This window comes from Crocodylus siamensis, chromosome 3 (genome assembly GCF_052110815.1).
Source record: "Crocodylus siamensis isolate JL-2025a chromosome 3, ASM5211081v1, whole genome shotgun sequence".
NCBI classification, from domain to species: domain Eukaryota; kingdom Metazoa; phylum Chordata; order Crocodylia; family Crocodylidae; genus Crocodylus; species Crocodylus siamensis.
In genome coordinates this window covers 74,477,076-74,495,666 of record NC_143397.1, presented here as the reverse complement: position 1 = coordinate 74,495,666, position 18,591 = coordinate 74,477,076, and the positions used below count along the sequence as shown (strand labels likewise).

The 18,591-nt window shown below is 43.6% G+C and overlaps 1 protein-coding gene across 2 annotated transcripts in view; it reads right to left on the bottom strand.

Moving 5' to 3' along the window:
* Positions 1-17,425, bottom strand: part of SPTLC1 (serine palmitoyltransferase long chain base subunit 1) — a 58,621-nt gene extending 41,196 nt beyond the window's left edge. For both annotated transcript variants that reach the window (XM_090038516.1, XM_090038517.1), the window contains exons 1-4: positions 17,294-17,425; positions 14,311-14,418; positions 6,055-6,149; positions 1,264-1,357 (exon numbers count right to left, since the gene is read on the bottom strand). In XM_090038516.1, coding sequence (XP_089894642.1) covers positions 1,264-1,357; positions 6,055-6,149; positions 14,311-14,418; positions 17,294-17,353 — 357 coding nt within the window. In that variant the 5' untranslated portion in view covers positions 17,354-17,425. The remainder of the gene's footprint in view (positions 1-1,263; positions 1,358-6,054; positions 6,150-14,310; positions 14,419-17,293) is intronic.
* Between the last annotated feature and the right edge of the window lie 1,166 nt (positions 17,426-18,591).

Here is an 18,591-nt window from a genome sequence, read left to right as displayed (position 1 = left end):
GTTTTATATGCAGTAAGATAAGAGGCTATTGATAAATAAGTCAGTGGGGGAACCTTTTTTGGCAAGTATGCTATGGTTGTGTGCATCCCCCCGTTCCCCGCCCCCTGAATGTCACTGATCCCCTTCCCCTGCTCAATCTGCTGCTCTGCTCTCTTCCCTGTTCTCCTTGCCATATCTGTTGGCGTGCAGCCTGCCCCATCCCTGATCTGTTGTGGGCCACAGAGGTTGCCCATCCCTCGCTCAAGTCATAAGTATTGACTTTATCTTCTTACAGAGGAACTAGTTTGAGTCCTCTATTAAGGGCCACAAAAAGATCATATGAATCTTCCATATCACGCAAAGCCCAGGAATGATCTTGCTAACATCTTTGTGGCATAACGCTTCCATCTGTAAACAGCCTCACTGAAGCATAGTAAGAAATATCCTAAATAGAAAAATGTCTGTATACTGCATTAGCATATCAGACACCATTAGTTTGCTTAAAGACTGGCTTCTACAAAAATCTGGAAATATCACCCAATCTATCCGATATCAAAACAACTACTTCTGCAATTTTTTCAACTGTGTTATCTTTTCTCCTCAGAATTAGGATTGAAGAAATTTTATTTCCTATAGAAGTATTTGATTATGCTAAAATTACTCAGGCAGACATAGCCAATATAAAGGCAGGGAAAAATGAAGGAAGGGGAAATGCTATCACATCAACCCAACATTTTGGAAGCACTTTCATAAACGGATTTATTTTTCCATAGTTATGAACTATGCCCACCCCCTCACAAAAATCCTCTTGCAATACATATCCCTAGCTATAAGGATCCAAATTAAAGTTTTGTCATTTAAATTCCTAGTATTTTCATATTTCCAGTTTACAAAGCATTAAAATAACTGATTAAGGTTCACAAGTGGAGACCTTGCCCATGAAAACTACTGAAAAACATTTAGCACTTAAATGATTTTAAAAGCATTTGAAGACATGTAAATGCATTAAACTATTTATAACTCCTGCGAAGAGATAAGGATTTGTCGTTGCCAAATAAGGAATCAGAAGCAGAGGTGACATGCCTCACCTAAAACTCGTGCTAAGCCAACATCAGTCAGAATTAGTACCTGAGATAATTACATTGGATGAAGGAGACAAGTCTATGAACACTATCTGTGATACTCATGTTCTGAAGTGACCCCAGAACTCATGACAAAGCACACATTAAAGTAAGAAATTCCCTCAATATTATAACTGCCTACATGCAGTCATAAAACACTCACCTTAACTCTTGCATTATCCAACAGTCCAAGGAAGTTAAATGATGCAAAGTTTATACATTCCTTGCCATTAACTATTATTTTGTGTGTCGGAGGACTATAAAAATAGAAAAACATTGCTACTGTTAAACATCTGCCACTTTTGATTTAAAAAAAGAAAAGAAAAGTTAAACAGTACATCTTTGTTTTGAAACAGCCAAGACATATGCTAACAGCATTTTGGAGAGTCCCCCACATTCTAATTTAAATTGGAACTAAATATAAACTGAAAACAGATATACTCCAACATCTAGTCAAATCCCACGTCAATGTAATTACAGTCTGCAAATATAAAATCCCCAGTTTCTTAAACCAAATATAATATTTTTCAAATTTATATCCTGAACAGTTTCATTGTGCTATTTCCTGTTGAAAGTTTGTTTCAATCCGCTGTCCATTTCAGGCTAGAAATAGACATCGCCAGTTAAGTGGATCAGCCGTGATGGGACATGTCCCACTGAGGCACATCTCTATAAGCAGGGAAAGCCAGTTCTGGTGCAGTGCTGGGGGTGGGATCGTCAAGCCGGGGATCACACCAGAGTGTTGAACTAGGTTGCATTAAGCTCATGGGGCTGGGACCTACAATCAGGTGACTGGCAGCCCCAGAACCACACTGGAGTGTCCAACTGGGGAGTCCCCAAAAGCAGGGCAAAGTCAGAGAGGCACACCCCAGGCTCGAGAGGAATTTCTGAAGTACACAAGACTGGGTCCCTCAAGTCCCAGGAGTGCCTGCTGGGGCAGCTGGACAGCACAGGCAGCTCTGGGCTGCCCACACTCATGCACCGAAGCAAACCATCCAGAGCTAAATAGCAACGCAAATTGACACCGCCTACTTTGCAGCCACAAATTTCAGACATTTGTGGCACAACAAGGGACATGGATATTTCTTTGCTTGCCGTTTGTGCTGCCATAAGACTTTTCATGGCAGCACAAAGGCTACATGCGTTTCCATCCATAGAGAAATGGATAAAGCTGTCTTTACAATCCATAAGAACTGAATTTGTGATTCTTTGGAACGAGAGATGCTAGATAAACAAAAAGGAAGAAAAGTCCTGCCACTTCTCTAAACAAGAAGAGTTGGAAATTATCAAGCACGCTCACCAAACAAAACTTGTACAGAAAAAATATTTTAATGGAATCAGATTTAAGTAGACACTGCACCAAAATATTTCGCGGGGTTTGTAATTTAATAGATCAGATTTCCCATTCTGTTTAGTGTATAAAAGTTAGTAGAATGGCCTTTGCTAGGAGTCTGGCAGCCAATAGCCAGGATGCAATGTGTGCAATGCAGTGTGGATTTTTTTTTTTTTTTTTTTAACTATTCCAGGTAGTTTTAAAGCAGATTTGTCCATCTGTGCTTCAGCTTTAATCTGCTTTTAAACTAGCCTAGTATTATACATAGTTGTGGAAAACCCTGGAAAACCTAGAATAAGTTTTTATCAGCAATTTGAAGAGTTCATGTACACATTGTTTTTATTAATTTGTTTTGAAGTTAAAAAAAAAAAAAAAATCTGGAAAAAAAAATTCCAGTGACTGTGCCGCATGTACATGTGCAAGACATCTCTAACGTCCTGAATGTGTGAACATACTCACAGTAACATTAGATAGGTCGGTAGCCCCACTGAAGTCAAGAGACTAGACTACTTATTACATGCATGTTTGCAAACTCAGGGCATAACTCTAGAAATGCAGCCTTATATCAGTGAGCATTAAAAATTGCTTATCAAGTATATAAACACTAACTCTGGTAAATCTAACACAATTCACTACATGATTACTTTCCAGATCTACAAAGGACTATAGTAATTACTGAAATTTGCCATTAACCTACTCAAAACTGTAGCCTTACCAAAGATTTTTTTATATCAGTGGGCTACGGGCCAGATAAATGGTAAAACCCTGTACATGCCAGACCAAGTCCCCATGCGAGTCCCCATGCACTGGCCTACCTCTACCCTGACCCGATCTGGAACATGGGTCTACATCACCTGGTCGCTGAGTTTGGAAATTTGGAAGTGAGAGAGCAATGGCAGTATCAATTGCCATTCCTCCCTGAGGCCAAGTTTCCAGACTTATGAAGACCCCATGAGTTGGATAACATGGCTCTACGGGCTAAATGTGGCCCACAGGCAGGAGGTTAAGAACCGCTGCTTTATACAATTTTATCCCAGCTTCTAAAGAAATATTCATCCTTAGGCAAACACCAAACATGGAAATTGTTAATTTAACTTACGAAAATGGCATAGTAATACTTCTTTGCAATCCTTAATAACAGTGCGTGTTACAAGACAAAATCATACATGAGAGGTTTGAGGTTACTCAGTTGGGTTTTTTATTGGGGGGTGGGGATACTTCTCAGTCCTTGGAAAGATATTAATTATAATGAGAAACCAAGGAGCTGAGAGCATTCCTTTCATATAAAAGCATAACCTAAATGATTCTCTTGGAATCTACCCATGTATCAATTGGCAACAATCCAATTTTCAGGCTCTATACAGGCCTCTATCTATGTCCGTGTCTATAAAGGGATGCATGACTAGATAGAGGCTTGTAAAAACTAAACTCTTTGATATCAAACACAGAAATAAATCAAATAAGATAAAGCAAATAAGTGCTGCCATTTTATTAAAGTTTGCATGGAATGGGCACCAGTGTGTGAATTCCACTGTTTTGTAATACCTCATTTTTTAGCACTTGTGTTTCCAACACTTCATTACTTTAAAACACATTAAAGTTCACATTTGCTGAACAAGAATTTGGCAAGAAGTTGTCCAAATAAGCTATCCTGCAGACAGACTAATGTTGTAGGAGGATTGCAACATTTCAGAAATCAGTTAATTACCATGATCAACTTGTTGTCATATGCCTCTATAATCATTAACTGAAAACTGGCTGCTATTTTTTTCTTGAAAACGTTCTGTCATCAGCTTTGCTACTATTTAACAATATTAGATGCTAGAACTCTCTGAGCTTCTGTTCAGTTCAACAGACAAGGAGTCTATGTTAATGAACAGAAAATGAATTTAACATAAGACACAACTGCCTTACATGACATGTTAAGAAGGAAGGAAGATTATATTCTTTTTGTGGGCTGATTTTTCATTCTTTTAACACACAAAATATTTCACACTTCCTAAGTAGGTGTGAGCAACATCTTACTCAAGTTCACAAATTGCATCAACTTCGGGAATACAAAACCACTACATACCAATGTAATTAAGAGATGCATTATTCAGACATTCTTATGGGAGACATTACCAACGCATCCAAATCACAGAAAAACAACTACTTTATTACAGGTAGCAAAACTACAAGAGGGAGACAGAGTGGCTCTTGGACTTACAGAATATAACATCTTCCACATGGGCACAAATTCTGAAACATGATCTATGTTGATAGTGCAAATTGTCAGTACAGCAGCTGTTCAGTGGCCTATTAGAAGGTGGTTATCTGGCAGTCTTAATCTGCCCATCTTTTCTCTGCAACTGCTATTAAGTGTAGCAGCCATGAAATACTGACTTCATATCGGTATTCAATCCCTGACCTGAAGTTTATTAGGGCATTTTAAATCATGTTAAAGTTTTCAGAAAGTTTAATTTCTGAATGTTCTCTTCACTCTACACCCAGCATTTCAATTGTGGGATAACCTTATAGGATAGAAAGTCTTTTAAAACAATGGAGAGGGAGGATAAAAGTATATGCTTGGATGCTCATATCATTTAAAAAAAAAATTAAAAAAAATTAAAATTAAAACTGGCACCAGTGATTTGGGTTTTTTTTGTGGCAGACCATTGCTTCTTCCTTGTAGCTGAGGCACCTGGGCATGACACCATATGAAGGTAATTGCTGTGCTGATCATGCTATACTTGTTCTGTGATTACATTATGTAAAACAGCTATTGTTACTAATAAGACATCTTTAATAAATACAAACATATTTGCATGTTAAGTGTTACTAACAAAGAAGTAAAAAATCTAAAGCTAGCACCTTTCTACAATCATTCCTTTATACTGTGATTAATAAGCTAAGTATGCATTGATTTTCAAAGTACATCCATCTTGCAACACACATGATAAAATGCACGAGTATTACTTTTGTAGGACATGGCCAAGACTTCAAGCGCATTTATACACGTGGTGGAGGACGGGACATGCATTTCAGTTTGAGCAGCTCTGCTAGCCACTCTAATTAAAGCTGCCGGAACATTTCGTGCATCAGCCCACAGCACCTAAAAATGGCAGTGGGGGCACTTTAACTAAAGCTCATTGAACAAGCTTTAGTTAAACCAGCCCCACCACCATTTTTAAGCATGGGGGCACTGATAAAAGAGATGCTGGAGTCTGCTGGAGTGTGGTAATTTGCATGCTCCAGCAGACTCAATTAATTGAGCCTGCTGTGACTCACCGTTTACAGCTCCGACACATTGTTTACAGCACGTCGGAGCAGGCTTGCTGCTCGTATATAGATGCCGCAATTTTTAACTCAACTGTCTATTAAGCACGGTAATGCAAAGATTAAAAAAAAGAGAATCAGATTCTGTGTATTACTGTATCTCCTAAAAAGGTGACTGACTAATAAATAAGTATGCAGCAAGGACCCTTAGCCTTCAACCATAAACCCAGTTCTCTAATCCTAAAATATAACTCTTTCACAAACATACCCAAGAAACATCAAAATCCCTGCATATTTAAAAACAGGGATGTCTTACAGAGGCTTGGGTTAAAATCAAACAAAATTCCATTTTGCTAGATTTACCCTGAAACAACATTGTAGTTGAGAGCAGGATGATCTCTTGGTACAGGAGGAACGAGAGGCTCTGGCTGCCACTCCTCAATCAATTCTTCTTTTTCCTAAAAGGGACAGAAAAAAAATACCAAAAATTTAGAATCTTTTTTACTGCAACTACAATGGTGGGATGAGCAAACGACTCTAGCTTCACATCAAGTCAACTGCACTCCCACATGACACCTGAGATGCACTATCACTCCAGCATATCACACAAAGGATTTCTTCACTGCTGAAACTGACTTGAAAGTGAGATGGGAAAAAAAAAAAACCCTGATCAGATCTGACCATTAAATAGTTCATGGAATATTTTCTAAGAGATGAGATGCTGATGCTGTGTCCTGACCAGAATTATTCTGCCTACCAGCTCTAAAAATATACCTCTACAATACTAATGGATACATCACACTTCACTCGTGTCTTATGGCACTCTACAGCCTCATTTAAGCATTACAGCAGTTGTGCTCAACCTTTTTGGCCAGTGGGCTGGATGGGCAATGACTGGTCGCTCCACAGACTGGATCCAATCTGACGTTCGAGGCAAGTGCTATGGGGCCCCATCCAGCTGTGCAAAAGGTGAGGGAAGGGAGCAGCCTGGCCCCTTCCAGCTGTGAGGGGGAAGGGCATGGCCCTGCCCCAACCCAGCCTCATGGAAGGGAGGGGCCATGACCCAGCCCCAACCTGTGTGAGTGGGAGGAAAGGGTGCAAGGAAGGGCCCAACCCCAAACCAACCATGCAGGGGGAGTGGGTGTGTCCCAGTCCTGGGGGAGGAAGGAGGTGTAGCTCACCATAACTTGGCCAGGTAGGAGGCAAGGGGGCACAGGCTGGACCCACAGGTGGATGGGGAGAAGGCTGCATAGGCTGGCCCTGAACTAACTGAGCAGAGAAAAGGGAGTTTGGCCTGGCCCCGATTTAGCCATGTTGGGGGAGGGTTGAGACCCAGCTGCAAGTCACCATGCAGGGCTTGGGAGTTAGGCAGCAGGAAGGGCAGGGGTTGTGGTATCAGACGCCACTACTCCTTTGTTATAAATTTCCCAACCGTGGGGAGCCAGATACCAAGACTCCACAGGCTACATTTGGCCCTTGGGCTGGTGCCTGAATATCCCCACATTGGAGCACTATGAAAAGTAACACAAATATAAACAGGTCCCAAGAAAAAGAGAGTATACAGATGGCCAAAGGCAAGAATAGAAGCAGTCACTAATCCATATATTACTGTGTATTGGATAATTACACATAGAACTGAATGCCCCACAAATACTACCACACAAAACAGCTGAGATAAGGTACAGAGGAGGTAACGGAGACAGAGTGGCACAGAAGGACAAAGTGAGCCAGTGTCACTTTGCCAGCCAGTGAGGCCAGCATTAGATTTCAGGAGTTTCCATCCCCTTAGTCCCATCTAGTCCCAGGCTGTAATCATGGATGATATTTCCCCTGTCAGTGAAAATGTGCAAAGCCCTCACACTTACCACAAGGTCAGAGAATGCACACAGGTAGTTAACACAAAATAGCTAATTTGCAACTTGCTGTAAAATCCACACCTTAATATCCTTTGCAGCAACTTGCTCATACAACCACACCCTCAGTATATTTTGCAAGGCCATAACCATAGTTAAAAGGGGCCTACTATGAAACTTAAAAAGAAAAAAAAAAGCCCTGTAAAAATAATACAGGTTATTACAGCTAAATTTATACTGTGGCTCTATTTTCTGCTGGTACAACTCATTGTTCTTAGTGTAGATAAGGCCCAAAGTAGCTGCTACCATTTTTAAATACCCTGCTGCCGGAGGACACAGACAAAACAGTATTTAAAATGTAAGCAACTGCCAAGGCAAACCATCTAAAACATGAAGTTTAATTCTTTTCCAAAAAGGAACTTTGTCTAAGAGTTACAATTCCATCTCCAAAACAGAAAAAAAAAATCATAAATTTCTGCTAATGAATCTGTTCATGTAACTGAACATACATTAACTTAGAATTTTCCTAATAGCCAGAGATATGGGCCAGAAAATTTTCCAGTGCTTTATTTTTCTGTGGGAAATTTTCCATTTCTAAAAATTCATTGTTTCATAAAATGCATTAGTAAGAATGAATAATGGATGCCAATACCATATTAGGCAAGCTTGGCAGTTTCAAAGTTGTAATGGTTTTTCAGGTGATTATCCCTAGGAAGTGTGTAAGAGAGTACATACATGTTTTATTGATTTGTAAAACAGAAGGGTAAATAGATTCACGTAATAATCCAAACCAAAAATCAAGTTAGAAATTCAGCTAATTGGCTGTGCAGGTCACATAAAAACCAAAGCTAAAACTAAAACTAAACCTGTGATTAATTTTTTGTTTCACTTTCAGTTCAGCAAACATACACAGCAGCGTCTCATTTCTTTTCTTGAGTTGGGGAAGTTGGAAGTGTTTGCATAAGATCTGTTAGTTTTTTAGTGCTTTTACCTTGAAGTAGTCATAATAATGCCTAATCAGAAAAAAAAGCTAGTGTGTGGGCATCATTAGAGTGAAGTTCAAGCCACTGAAGGAAGGAAGTTGGTAGATGTAAATACTGCGGGCAGGAGTATGCCAACAACACAACAAGAATAAAGAAACATTTAATAACACGTAGAAACTGCCCTGGAAGAGTAAAAGCCATATACAAAAAGCTAATACAATAAAGTGGCGGAACAACATCATCTGAGAAAAGTCTACTTCAGGAATCCCATGCAAGCAAACAAATTAATGTGTTAAACAACACACAGTATAGACTAGCATCTATATTGTTTTAAAACATTATAATTTTAAACGGTGTTTGTAATATTATTTATTTATTTAAAATATTGGCATCCTGCTTTTCTGCTTGCTCTAAGCACCCAAAGTGGCTTAGGCTTAACAATATTTTCTTTTAAATTACATAATAGATAAATAGTTAACTATTTCAACCCAGCAGAGCCAGCTTAGTCCACTGGCCGATGGCAGAGGCCAGACTATACTTTCCTTTGGCTCTGCAGTCCCAGGGCAACTGAGCAGCAAGTTGAGCAGCAAATTGTTTTTTCTGGCAGGGAGTGAGGAACTAAGCTCCCTGACAAGCCTCCTTCTGATGGATGAGGCCAAAGTAGAATAGGCTAAAATAAAAATCTTGTCCCCCTTTTGTTACAGGAACTTGGCAGCTCAAGTGAAATAGCAGATTTGCAAAAAATGGAAAATGAAAATGTTGAGCTGCCAGCTCTGGGGGAAGAAGCATCAGGATCCTCGCTTTCAAGATCACTGACACCTGATATAAGATCCACCATGAGTAGCTGTTCAAGACGGTCAAGCTTTTTATCAAGCTTTGTGAACAACATGTCACAAGAAGATCAAGAAAAAGCAGATGAGACATTAGGTCAAGCTATATTTTCAAGTGGTACACCTTTTTCCATAACTGAAAAATAAATACTAGAAAGAACATTACAAACTAATTTGCTCATCATGTAATTTACCATCATGTTATCCCTTACCACATTCTCTCTTAGACAGAGAGTCTGGCAGAGTTAAAACAATAGTTATTCAAAGAATTGATCAAGAAGAATCACTGACTCTGATATTAGATGGGTGGACTGATATACAAGGAAATCCTTTATTGAACATTATGTTAGCAACACGTGAACCAATATCCTCCAGGGTATAAGCCCTTGTAACCGATAATGTGAGCAACATGAAAGCTTCATGGGAAATATTAAAGGCAAAGTATCCTCATTTAATAGTATTTGGCGGTCTTGCTCATGGGTTGAATCTTCTGGCAAAGGACACAGTAAGTGTGAAGATGATGAAGACAATATTGGCAAACTTGGAAAGTGACTGTGAAGGTATTCAACCACCATCATGTTGCTAATCGGACTTTGAAAAAATTACAGAAAGAGAAGCAGGGGAACAAAAATGTACTTTTATTGCCAGGAAAAACTAGACAGATGGGACTCTGCTACAAAGTGTTTACACAGTTTGCTGCACATAAAGAACTGTTTGCAGTCTGCTTTAATAGAGGACACAGCATCCCAGATTATTCTCGCAAACGGTTGGAAGCAGATGCTCAACAAAGAGGTGTTCTGGGTTTGAGTTGTAGTAGCAGATTGAATGCTCCTTGCAGTTTCAGTGGCTATCAAGAAACCTGAATAAGATACACCGAGCCTTTCAAATATTCCAGAGATATTCAGACAACTGAATGAAAATCTAATTAAGCTTTTTGCCTTCTTCACCTCTTTCCAAAAAAGTAGTAGTAAAACAAATGTTTACTAAAAGATCTGAGTTTTGCCCTCATCCAGTTTTTCTGGCAGCAAACGTTTTGTATCCTTAACACAGAGGACAACATTTATCAGAAGATGAATTATCTACTGCTCTCAATACAATTATGAAAGTAGTTAAGAATGTCCCCAACATCGAGGAAACAGCCGTGATGACAGACATTGCCAAATACCGTGCAAGAGAAAAACTTTGGGGCAAAGACATAATTTGGTGGGCAGCAGAGAATGCATCACCTCTCACATGGCGGAAAGGATACTGTAAGACCCGAATGCTGTCCAGGATTGCTCTAAGGATCCTAAGCATTCCACCAACACCAGCTACTTGTGAACGGAACTGGAAGGCTTTCAGCTCAATTAAGACAAAAAAAGTAGAATAAACTAACAAATTAACGCACCACCAAGCTTGTTTCTATTTCTCAGAATCTCTTGCTTCTGGAGAATCGGTCAGAAGCACTACTAGTGAAGAAAATGCAGTGTGATGGTAAGTTGCCTTTGCCCTTAGACTCATTGGTAAAATCATCCTTTAGTGAAAGAGAAAGTAGTTCAAGAAGTTCTGAATCGGGTTTGCCTCAATCTGATTCTGAAATGGAAGTAATAAGTAGTGCAAGTGATTCTACAGATGGTGACACTGAAACTGAAGATGCCGCAATGACCTCAGTGGAAGAGAGTTAAGCTCTGCTGAAGCAGACAAGTGGACAACCACGGCATATCACGCACAGTTCTTTGGGTGTGCTAAAGTTAGTGTGTCGACAGTTTTTAGTGTCTTGGGTTTTTTTCCTTAAACTAACAACGTAAGGGAAGTACATGCTATTGTGTATTGCTGCTATTTTCTTAGCACTAAGGTGCATTTCACTGCTTATACAACTGGAAGCATTTTCACAGCAGCCAGCGCTGAGGCACTTACATATGTAAAAATGCCCAATGATGTCATTCCCCATTAGTGTGGTGTGCCAGTGCTATTGCCCAGGATTATTTTAGTGGGGCAAGAGCCAGTACAATATGCTCCTCATATAACTCCAGTCTGAGTTGTCAGTCTTGTGGTCAATCCACAACGGATGCTTAACAGTCCTGCTCACAACTTTCCAAACTTTAAAAACTTTTGTCAAAAGGATGATTATCAGATTTCAGTCCAGAGCTGGATTTTAAATAACAGTGGCTAAATACAGGTCATATTCATGTCCCCTTGAATTACTCTTCTCATATGAAAACGGAAAGTCTCAGGAGCTTCTTGAATACTTCTTGTAGAGAATTCTATAAACTCTACAAATGTGAGCATCATTAATTGTTTATTTATCAAGTTTGGCTCATGCCTATCTAGACATGCCTATCTTCCTGACTAGTTCTCAGTTTTGTATCCCCAAAGGAATACTAGTGCCATGAACTAGATAGAGAGTGTCAAATTCATCCAGCCCTGTGGGGCTGGTCCACAAGTCAGATCCAGAGCACAGAGCCAGTCCATAGAGCTGGGCCAGAAATTTCACTATTAATTGACATGAGACTTAGAGCTGTGGCAGAAGCCACTCATCCTGCTGCCACATTTTCATTCCCATGGGCCAAATAATGTGCCTCTACACTCCTAATCTGGGCTGCTGGACTAGATATTAGAGGTGTGCCGATACATCAGTTCCACATCAGATCAGCTCCAATATAAAGAAAATTGAGAATATCAGCGCACAGCTTTTTTTGGCTGATGTGGCTGATAATGTATCCGATAAATGCCCCGTGCATGTCCAGCTGCAGCACAGCAGGCAGGCGGCCAGGAGAACAGCCTGACAGCATGGAGAGCAGCCGGGTCTGGCTGTTAAATCTGTTGTGGGGGAAGCAGTGGGGAGAGGAAGGGGCATGGGGGGAGGGCAGATTGAGGCCCCCCACAGTGAAGAAGGGAGTGGGGTAGGGCTGGCGCTGGGACAGGCACTGGCCAGCTGGGGCAGGGTGAGGCATGGGATGGAGCTGCAGCTCATCCAGGGGACGTGGGGAAGGAGGGTGACTCCTGTCACTGCACACACCCCCGGAGGAGGACACGGGGGGTATATGACCCCCAGATCTGCGCATGGAGGAGGGCAGCTGCCGCTAAGGGCTGGGGCTGGGCCAAGCTCTTCTCAGCATGGGGATGGGCCAGGCTACGGTAGGGGAAGGTGGCAGTGGAGCTAGGAGGGGTTTTTTGTCAGGGCTACGGTGAATTTTGGGGTGGCTCTAGTCCCCCCCATACTCCCTGCTCAGCGCCGCCACCACCCCTGCTCCGCCACTGCCCCTGCACCACCACTGCTCCCTGCTCAGCACAGCCCAGCCTAGCCGACAGTGGCAGCCTGCCTTTGCCCTGTGCACAGATCCAGGGACAACTCCCCACATGCTCCCAGGGTGCATACAGTGGCAGGAGCCTTCTCACCCCGCCCCAGACAAGCCGTGGCTCCATCCTATGCCCCACCTGCGCGCTGCCTGCCCATGTCCCACTCCCTCCCTCACCGCGGGGGCCTGGACCTGTGCCCCCCCCTTCCCTCACAACAGATGTACCAGCTGGAAGCTGCGCTCCGTGCTGCCGGGCCACATGTCAGTAATCGGACTGGTAGCGTCTGACATGGCTGGTTTAAAATCAGCCATCACTACCGGCCCAAAAACTCTCTATCGGTGCATCCCTACTAGATATTTAGTGTTTGGGTGAAAAGTGGCAGCATTAACTGCAGTGGCTGCCATAGGACATGGCAGTTAACAGTGTGACTAGTCATTCTGCTGCCAAATTTCCAACCCTGTGATCTAGGTCCAAAGCACGGAACCACACCATCTAGCCTGCAGGACTGCCTGTGAGGCCAGAAGTCTGGCAGCTGAATGACCAGCAGCTTCCACAACTCAAGGAGTGGTGGTAATTAACATGCCCACTTTTACTCTGGCACTGTGGGCCAGATGATATGGCTCTGCAGGCTGTATCTTTAACACCCCTGCACTAGATGGTCTTTATCATTCAACATTTACCCTCTTTCGGACACAGAACTGTAGTTTCATCCCAAGGGCTGTGCAAAAAGATGGTGATAGAATCTGTCAAACAAGAAAAAACTTCTTTGTGGGGGCTCTCAGGAACCCCTGACTTCCCCAGCTTTGCTTCATTAACTCTTCTTCTTTGTTCCTCCATGAAGCATACTGAATTCCAAGAGAAACCCAAGAAGCATACAGGCTTCAAAGTACTTAAGCAGAAAAGTATTCCTCAAACTTAACTAGAACGGAATTGGCACTTGGCAATAACGCTCTGCTGAATGCCTGGGAACTAGGGATGAAGAATCATAAGGAAAAAAAAGATACAAAGTACTAACATTCATTTTTTTAAATACACGTGCTGAGCTGATACACGAGTATTCTCATTTAAGTCAATGTACATACACATGCAGAACAGACCAGGTGTGCAGGTGCTTGCAAGAAAAAGATTCAACCCCTTATTTATCAAAATGTAAAGCTCTCTATCCTCCCTGTATCTGAAATTGTAGGTGCTAGTGTTTTGCATAGACATTCTTCCCTGGCTTCTGATTTACCAACTGCTTTCTTTAACAGAGAAACTAAAGTTAATAATCTGAGCTTTTAAAACCATTCACATGCTACCTAAATTGGCCATATTTAAAATGAAGTTATTCCTAAAATATTCTGATGCTCTATTCTACATATCAGTAAAACCTAGGTCTCTAGATTTTAATTTAAATCCAATTTCTTCAAAGTTCTAACAACTGAACTTTCAGAAAAAATACATCTTTACCTTAAAAATGGAGTTTAAAACACTGCTTTCAATCCCAAAACAAAACCCCAGCTTTTGCAAGTCTTACATAGCTATAAAGTCCCTAAAAACATCTTTTTTACAATGGTTACATTCTGTAATATGACCAAGCTACCTTGTATTCCACAACAACTGGCAATTGCATTAAATATTACTCCTTTAAATAAAAACCAAATCGAAGACCAAAAAGAATATTTAACAATGTACCTTAGGTGTGAGGTCAGATCGTTCTTGAAGTTTATATGTTTTCGAGAAAAGCAGTCTTATTATCCATAGGATGAGAATTCCTTCCAAAATGAGGTGGTAAGCCGGAGCCTACACATAAAAAAAAATGTTTATATAATATTAACTTGGAATAGGGTTATGCTAGTAATAGCTGCATTCTGTTTGTAAGCTGCCGTAAGCCTCTGTTGGAAAGGGCAACACATAAAAGAACAATAGCAACACTGGCATAACTATTTTGCATTAGCAAGTTACGTTGTGAACAATTATGTTTAAACAACCTTTATACCTACTCTGTGTAACCATTTCCAAAGTCTTTTACAGTCTTCTGTGTAAAAGAAATGAAGGAAATGGAAAGCAACACACACGCAGAAGCAAAGGAAGTAATCATCCACAGCTATTATACCCCTACAAAGACTGCAGTAAGGGCTTCTCTACTGCACATTACTTCACAAATGATACAAATTAAGATTTGAAGAAAATTATTTATTTCACCCATGAAGCTAAGCTGTATATTACAATACAGCATATTAGGGCTGTGGAAAGCCATTATTTGATTTGGCAGAGATTTGGCCAGATTTGGTGGCCTAATCTCCAAATCAAATCAAAGGACCCTTTAAATCTCTCCAAATCTAATCAAAACTCTCCAAACTGATTTGGAGAGATTTGAAGATTTGGACATAGACACAGCTTTAAATGTTTTTTCTACATACCTCAAGGTACCAGGCGACTCATGAATGCTGCGATGCTGGGATGCATGGAGTGTCTCACAGGGGGGCCTCCAGCACACTCAACAGCAGACCCAGAAGTGGACCAGAAGCACTTTTGATCCACTTCCGGGTCCACTGGGGAGCACACAGAGGGCCCCCCTCCATGCCCCCCCAGCTCAGAGACTGGTGCCTCCTGTGTCGGGGGGGGCACCTGGGGTCTCCCTGTGGCCAATCACCAAGCCAGGGGAGCACAGGGGTCCCCCCGCGCACTCCCCAGCAGACCCGGAAGTGGACTGGAAATACTTCCGGTCCACTTCTGGGTTCACTGCTGGGCATGTGGAGGACCCCACCCCCGCACTCCTGTGGGACTTTCCAGGTGCCCCAGCATCACAGCATTCATCAGCCACGCAGGTACCTCAAGGTATGTAGAAAAAACCTTTAAAGCTGTGTCTATGTCCAAATCGCTGATTCTCTGAATCAGCATCAAATCTTCAGATTTGGCCGAATTGAATTGAATTGGGGACAGCGATCCCAATCAACAAATTGAATCACTGTCCCCGATTTGGGCTGAATCTGAATTGAATAGGGCCCGCTTTGCACACCTTTACAGCATATATATGAGCTAATTCATATACTATTCTCAGGATAGTTACTGCAGCACAGAACTGTGCAAGGCCAGAACTGGCCTTACTTCTTAACAGCTGAGAGACTACAGATTCAAACTAGCCAGCAAATGTGAACAGAAAAAATTAAAAAGGAAGCTCCCTCTCCTATCAGCAAAGTAACATGACACTTCCTAGGAATCCAAGTGTATTTTGTACACACGTTTTACCACCAGTTATTCTGCGACTTCAATCTTCCTCTAACCTGAAGTCATCAGAATAAGACTTAAAATCACATAGGTAAATACATATTTTTGCTGCATGGACTGTGCAGGGAAGAGGTTCCAAAGTCAAATATTTTTAAAGCATCTCAGTGCTTCACTTAAAGAGAACTCACTTTGGAAATTGCCTCTTGCAAGTAAAAACATGCCCATGTTGACCTTCTGACACAAACTGTATCTTCCTGCTTCTTATTTAATGGTCTTAAAGAGCCTTTCAGAAATAACCAAGACAGAAATGAGAGAGCAACATGCAATACTAGTTAAAATAAGAGGTGCCATTGCTGCTGCCTCTCTAGGGAGAAGTTTTCACTTCATAGCCAGTAGGGAACTCAAGTAAGAATCCATCCTCAGAAAGCAAGTTAGCTACTCCACAGGGGATCAGAGCCCAGAGGTAACAACCTCCTCAGCCTGTTTCTGGGCCTGTGCCTTTCACTGAAGAAACCAACCTTGTTTCTCCAACAGGCATAAAATTCCAGGAAAGAAAAGGCCAACAGCTGGGGAGTTTCTACTCCCATGTCTTTGCATGTCAGCAATTACAAACTCAGTGCATCAAAACCCTGTTCAATACCCTTCCGATCTACCACCCAGATGTCAGGACCCAGGCCCACCCCCTATTCCCCACCATCAATAACCCAGCACCCAGATCCACTCCCCCCAAACACCAGCACTCAGTCCCACCTCTCCAGACAGCACCCAGATGCATCCCCCCAGTTGTTAGCACCAAGATCCACCCCTGCCCAGGGGCCAGCACCCAGATCCTCCCCCCACCCCTGGTACCAGTACCCAGCTCTCCTCCAGCCCCAGTGTCAGCACCCAGATGCATACCCCCTCCCCAGACACAGGCACCCAGATCCATTCTCCCCAGATCCAACCCCCACCAGGGGCCAGGACCCAGATCCACCCCCCCCGGGGTGCTGGAACCCAGCAGCACCCCCACCCATCCTGGGATGCTGGCACCCAGCTCCATTTCCCCCAGAGGCCAGCACCCACCTGCATCCCACAAAAGATGCTAGCACCCAGCTCATCACCCGTGCCCCAGGTGCCCCCCCGACGGTGGCACTGGGTGGGTCCAGTCCCCCACAGGTGCCGGCACCTAGATCCATTTTTCCCAGGTGCTAGCACCTATATACACTCTGCCCCTCAGTGCCAGCACCCAGCTCTAGCTGCCCCAGACGCCAGCACTCACTTTTACTGCCCCGACCCACTCCCCCAGACCCCAGCACCCCGATGCCCTCCCCACGAGATGCCCGCACGCGGACCTACCGGGCAACCCCAAGCAACGCCCCGCCCCGCCCCGCCCCGCCCCGCCCCAGATGGGCGCGTGGGGGGAGGGGAGGCCAGACGCCGCGTGCCCCGGGGGGAGGGGGTCGCTCACCTCGTAGAACGCCTGCACCATCTCCACCAGCACCCACTGCTGCCCCATCGCCACCGCCATCCCGCTTCCGGGGCCTCTTCCTTCCCTCGCCACTGCGTCGGCGCCGGGCCAGCGCGCGTGCGTACAGCACGGCAGGCGGAGCAAGGGAGAGGGTGGGGCCGGAACCCGGGGCTACGCCCCGTCCCCCGCCCAAGTGGCTCTAGATCCCACCCCCAGGCTGGGGCGAGCTGGCAGTTGGCTTGGGGGGCTTCCAGCGGTCCGCGTGTGCTGCTCCCTTCCAGCCGCCCTCAAGCTCCTGCTAAACCTCACCTACATAACGCAGGTCACTGCTCAGCCGCGCAGTAATTGTGTTTATTTTACACCTGAAAAGTCCTCTTCACCCCTTCACTGCCTCTTTTTGCGGGGTTGGGCTAGTTTGGGTATTGTTTTTTTATTTATCCTTTGCCCGTTGCTTTGCACCTGTGGCCGGCCTAAATGTGCTGCGTGGTTGCCTAGTCAGTCTCGTGATAAATGTAATGTGTGGCCAACTACACAAGTCACTGGTTCATCACGGGGTAAGTTTAAAGCAGCCACAGGTGCAAAAGTAATTGTCACAAAATAAAATGTCTAGCCCTGCCCCCCAAATGCACTGGTTAATCATGATTGATTCAGAAGCAGGTACATTGAGGAAGAGACAGATGGCTGCAAACACCTGGAGATGGGAGGAGATGGCAAAGAGCATCTCTTGCCAGCTGGGGAGGGATTCACCCGGCAAGTTATTAACTTTCAACAGGGTCGGCTGCTCCTAACCAGCAGTGGTGATGGGTAGGGGCTGCACGTGCAGCCCATGATGGACGCACTCCCTGCTTAGACGACAGGCAGGCAAGAAGGCTGGTGCCCCCCACCCCTGCAAGTGTCGGCCGGGGAGTGGGAGCGCCAAATGAAGCACCACAGCCACTTCTGGGAGCACGGTGGCCACCTCCTGAGTGGTGCGACTGGCTGTGGGGGGACCCCCCTCTCTCCCCCATATGTGAGATCAGTGAGATTGGCCATGGGGGAGCCCTCCCAGTCACTGACTGGTCGCTGGGGGGCACATGCCCCCCCCCCGACTGAGGTTGCACCAGTTGCTAATGATAACCATCAAATCCACCTTTCCATAAGGACTGTTTAGAAAAAAAAAGGGGGGGGGGGAACAACTAGGGATGGATTCTGGGTGCAGACAGAAGTAATAATTTTTGCCTGATCTGATGCCAGAAAGCAATTTATAGCTGTGGCCAAACACACATGCACAGCTGCAGACAGCTTCCAGTAAAAATCTG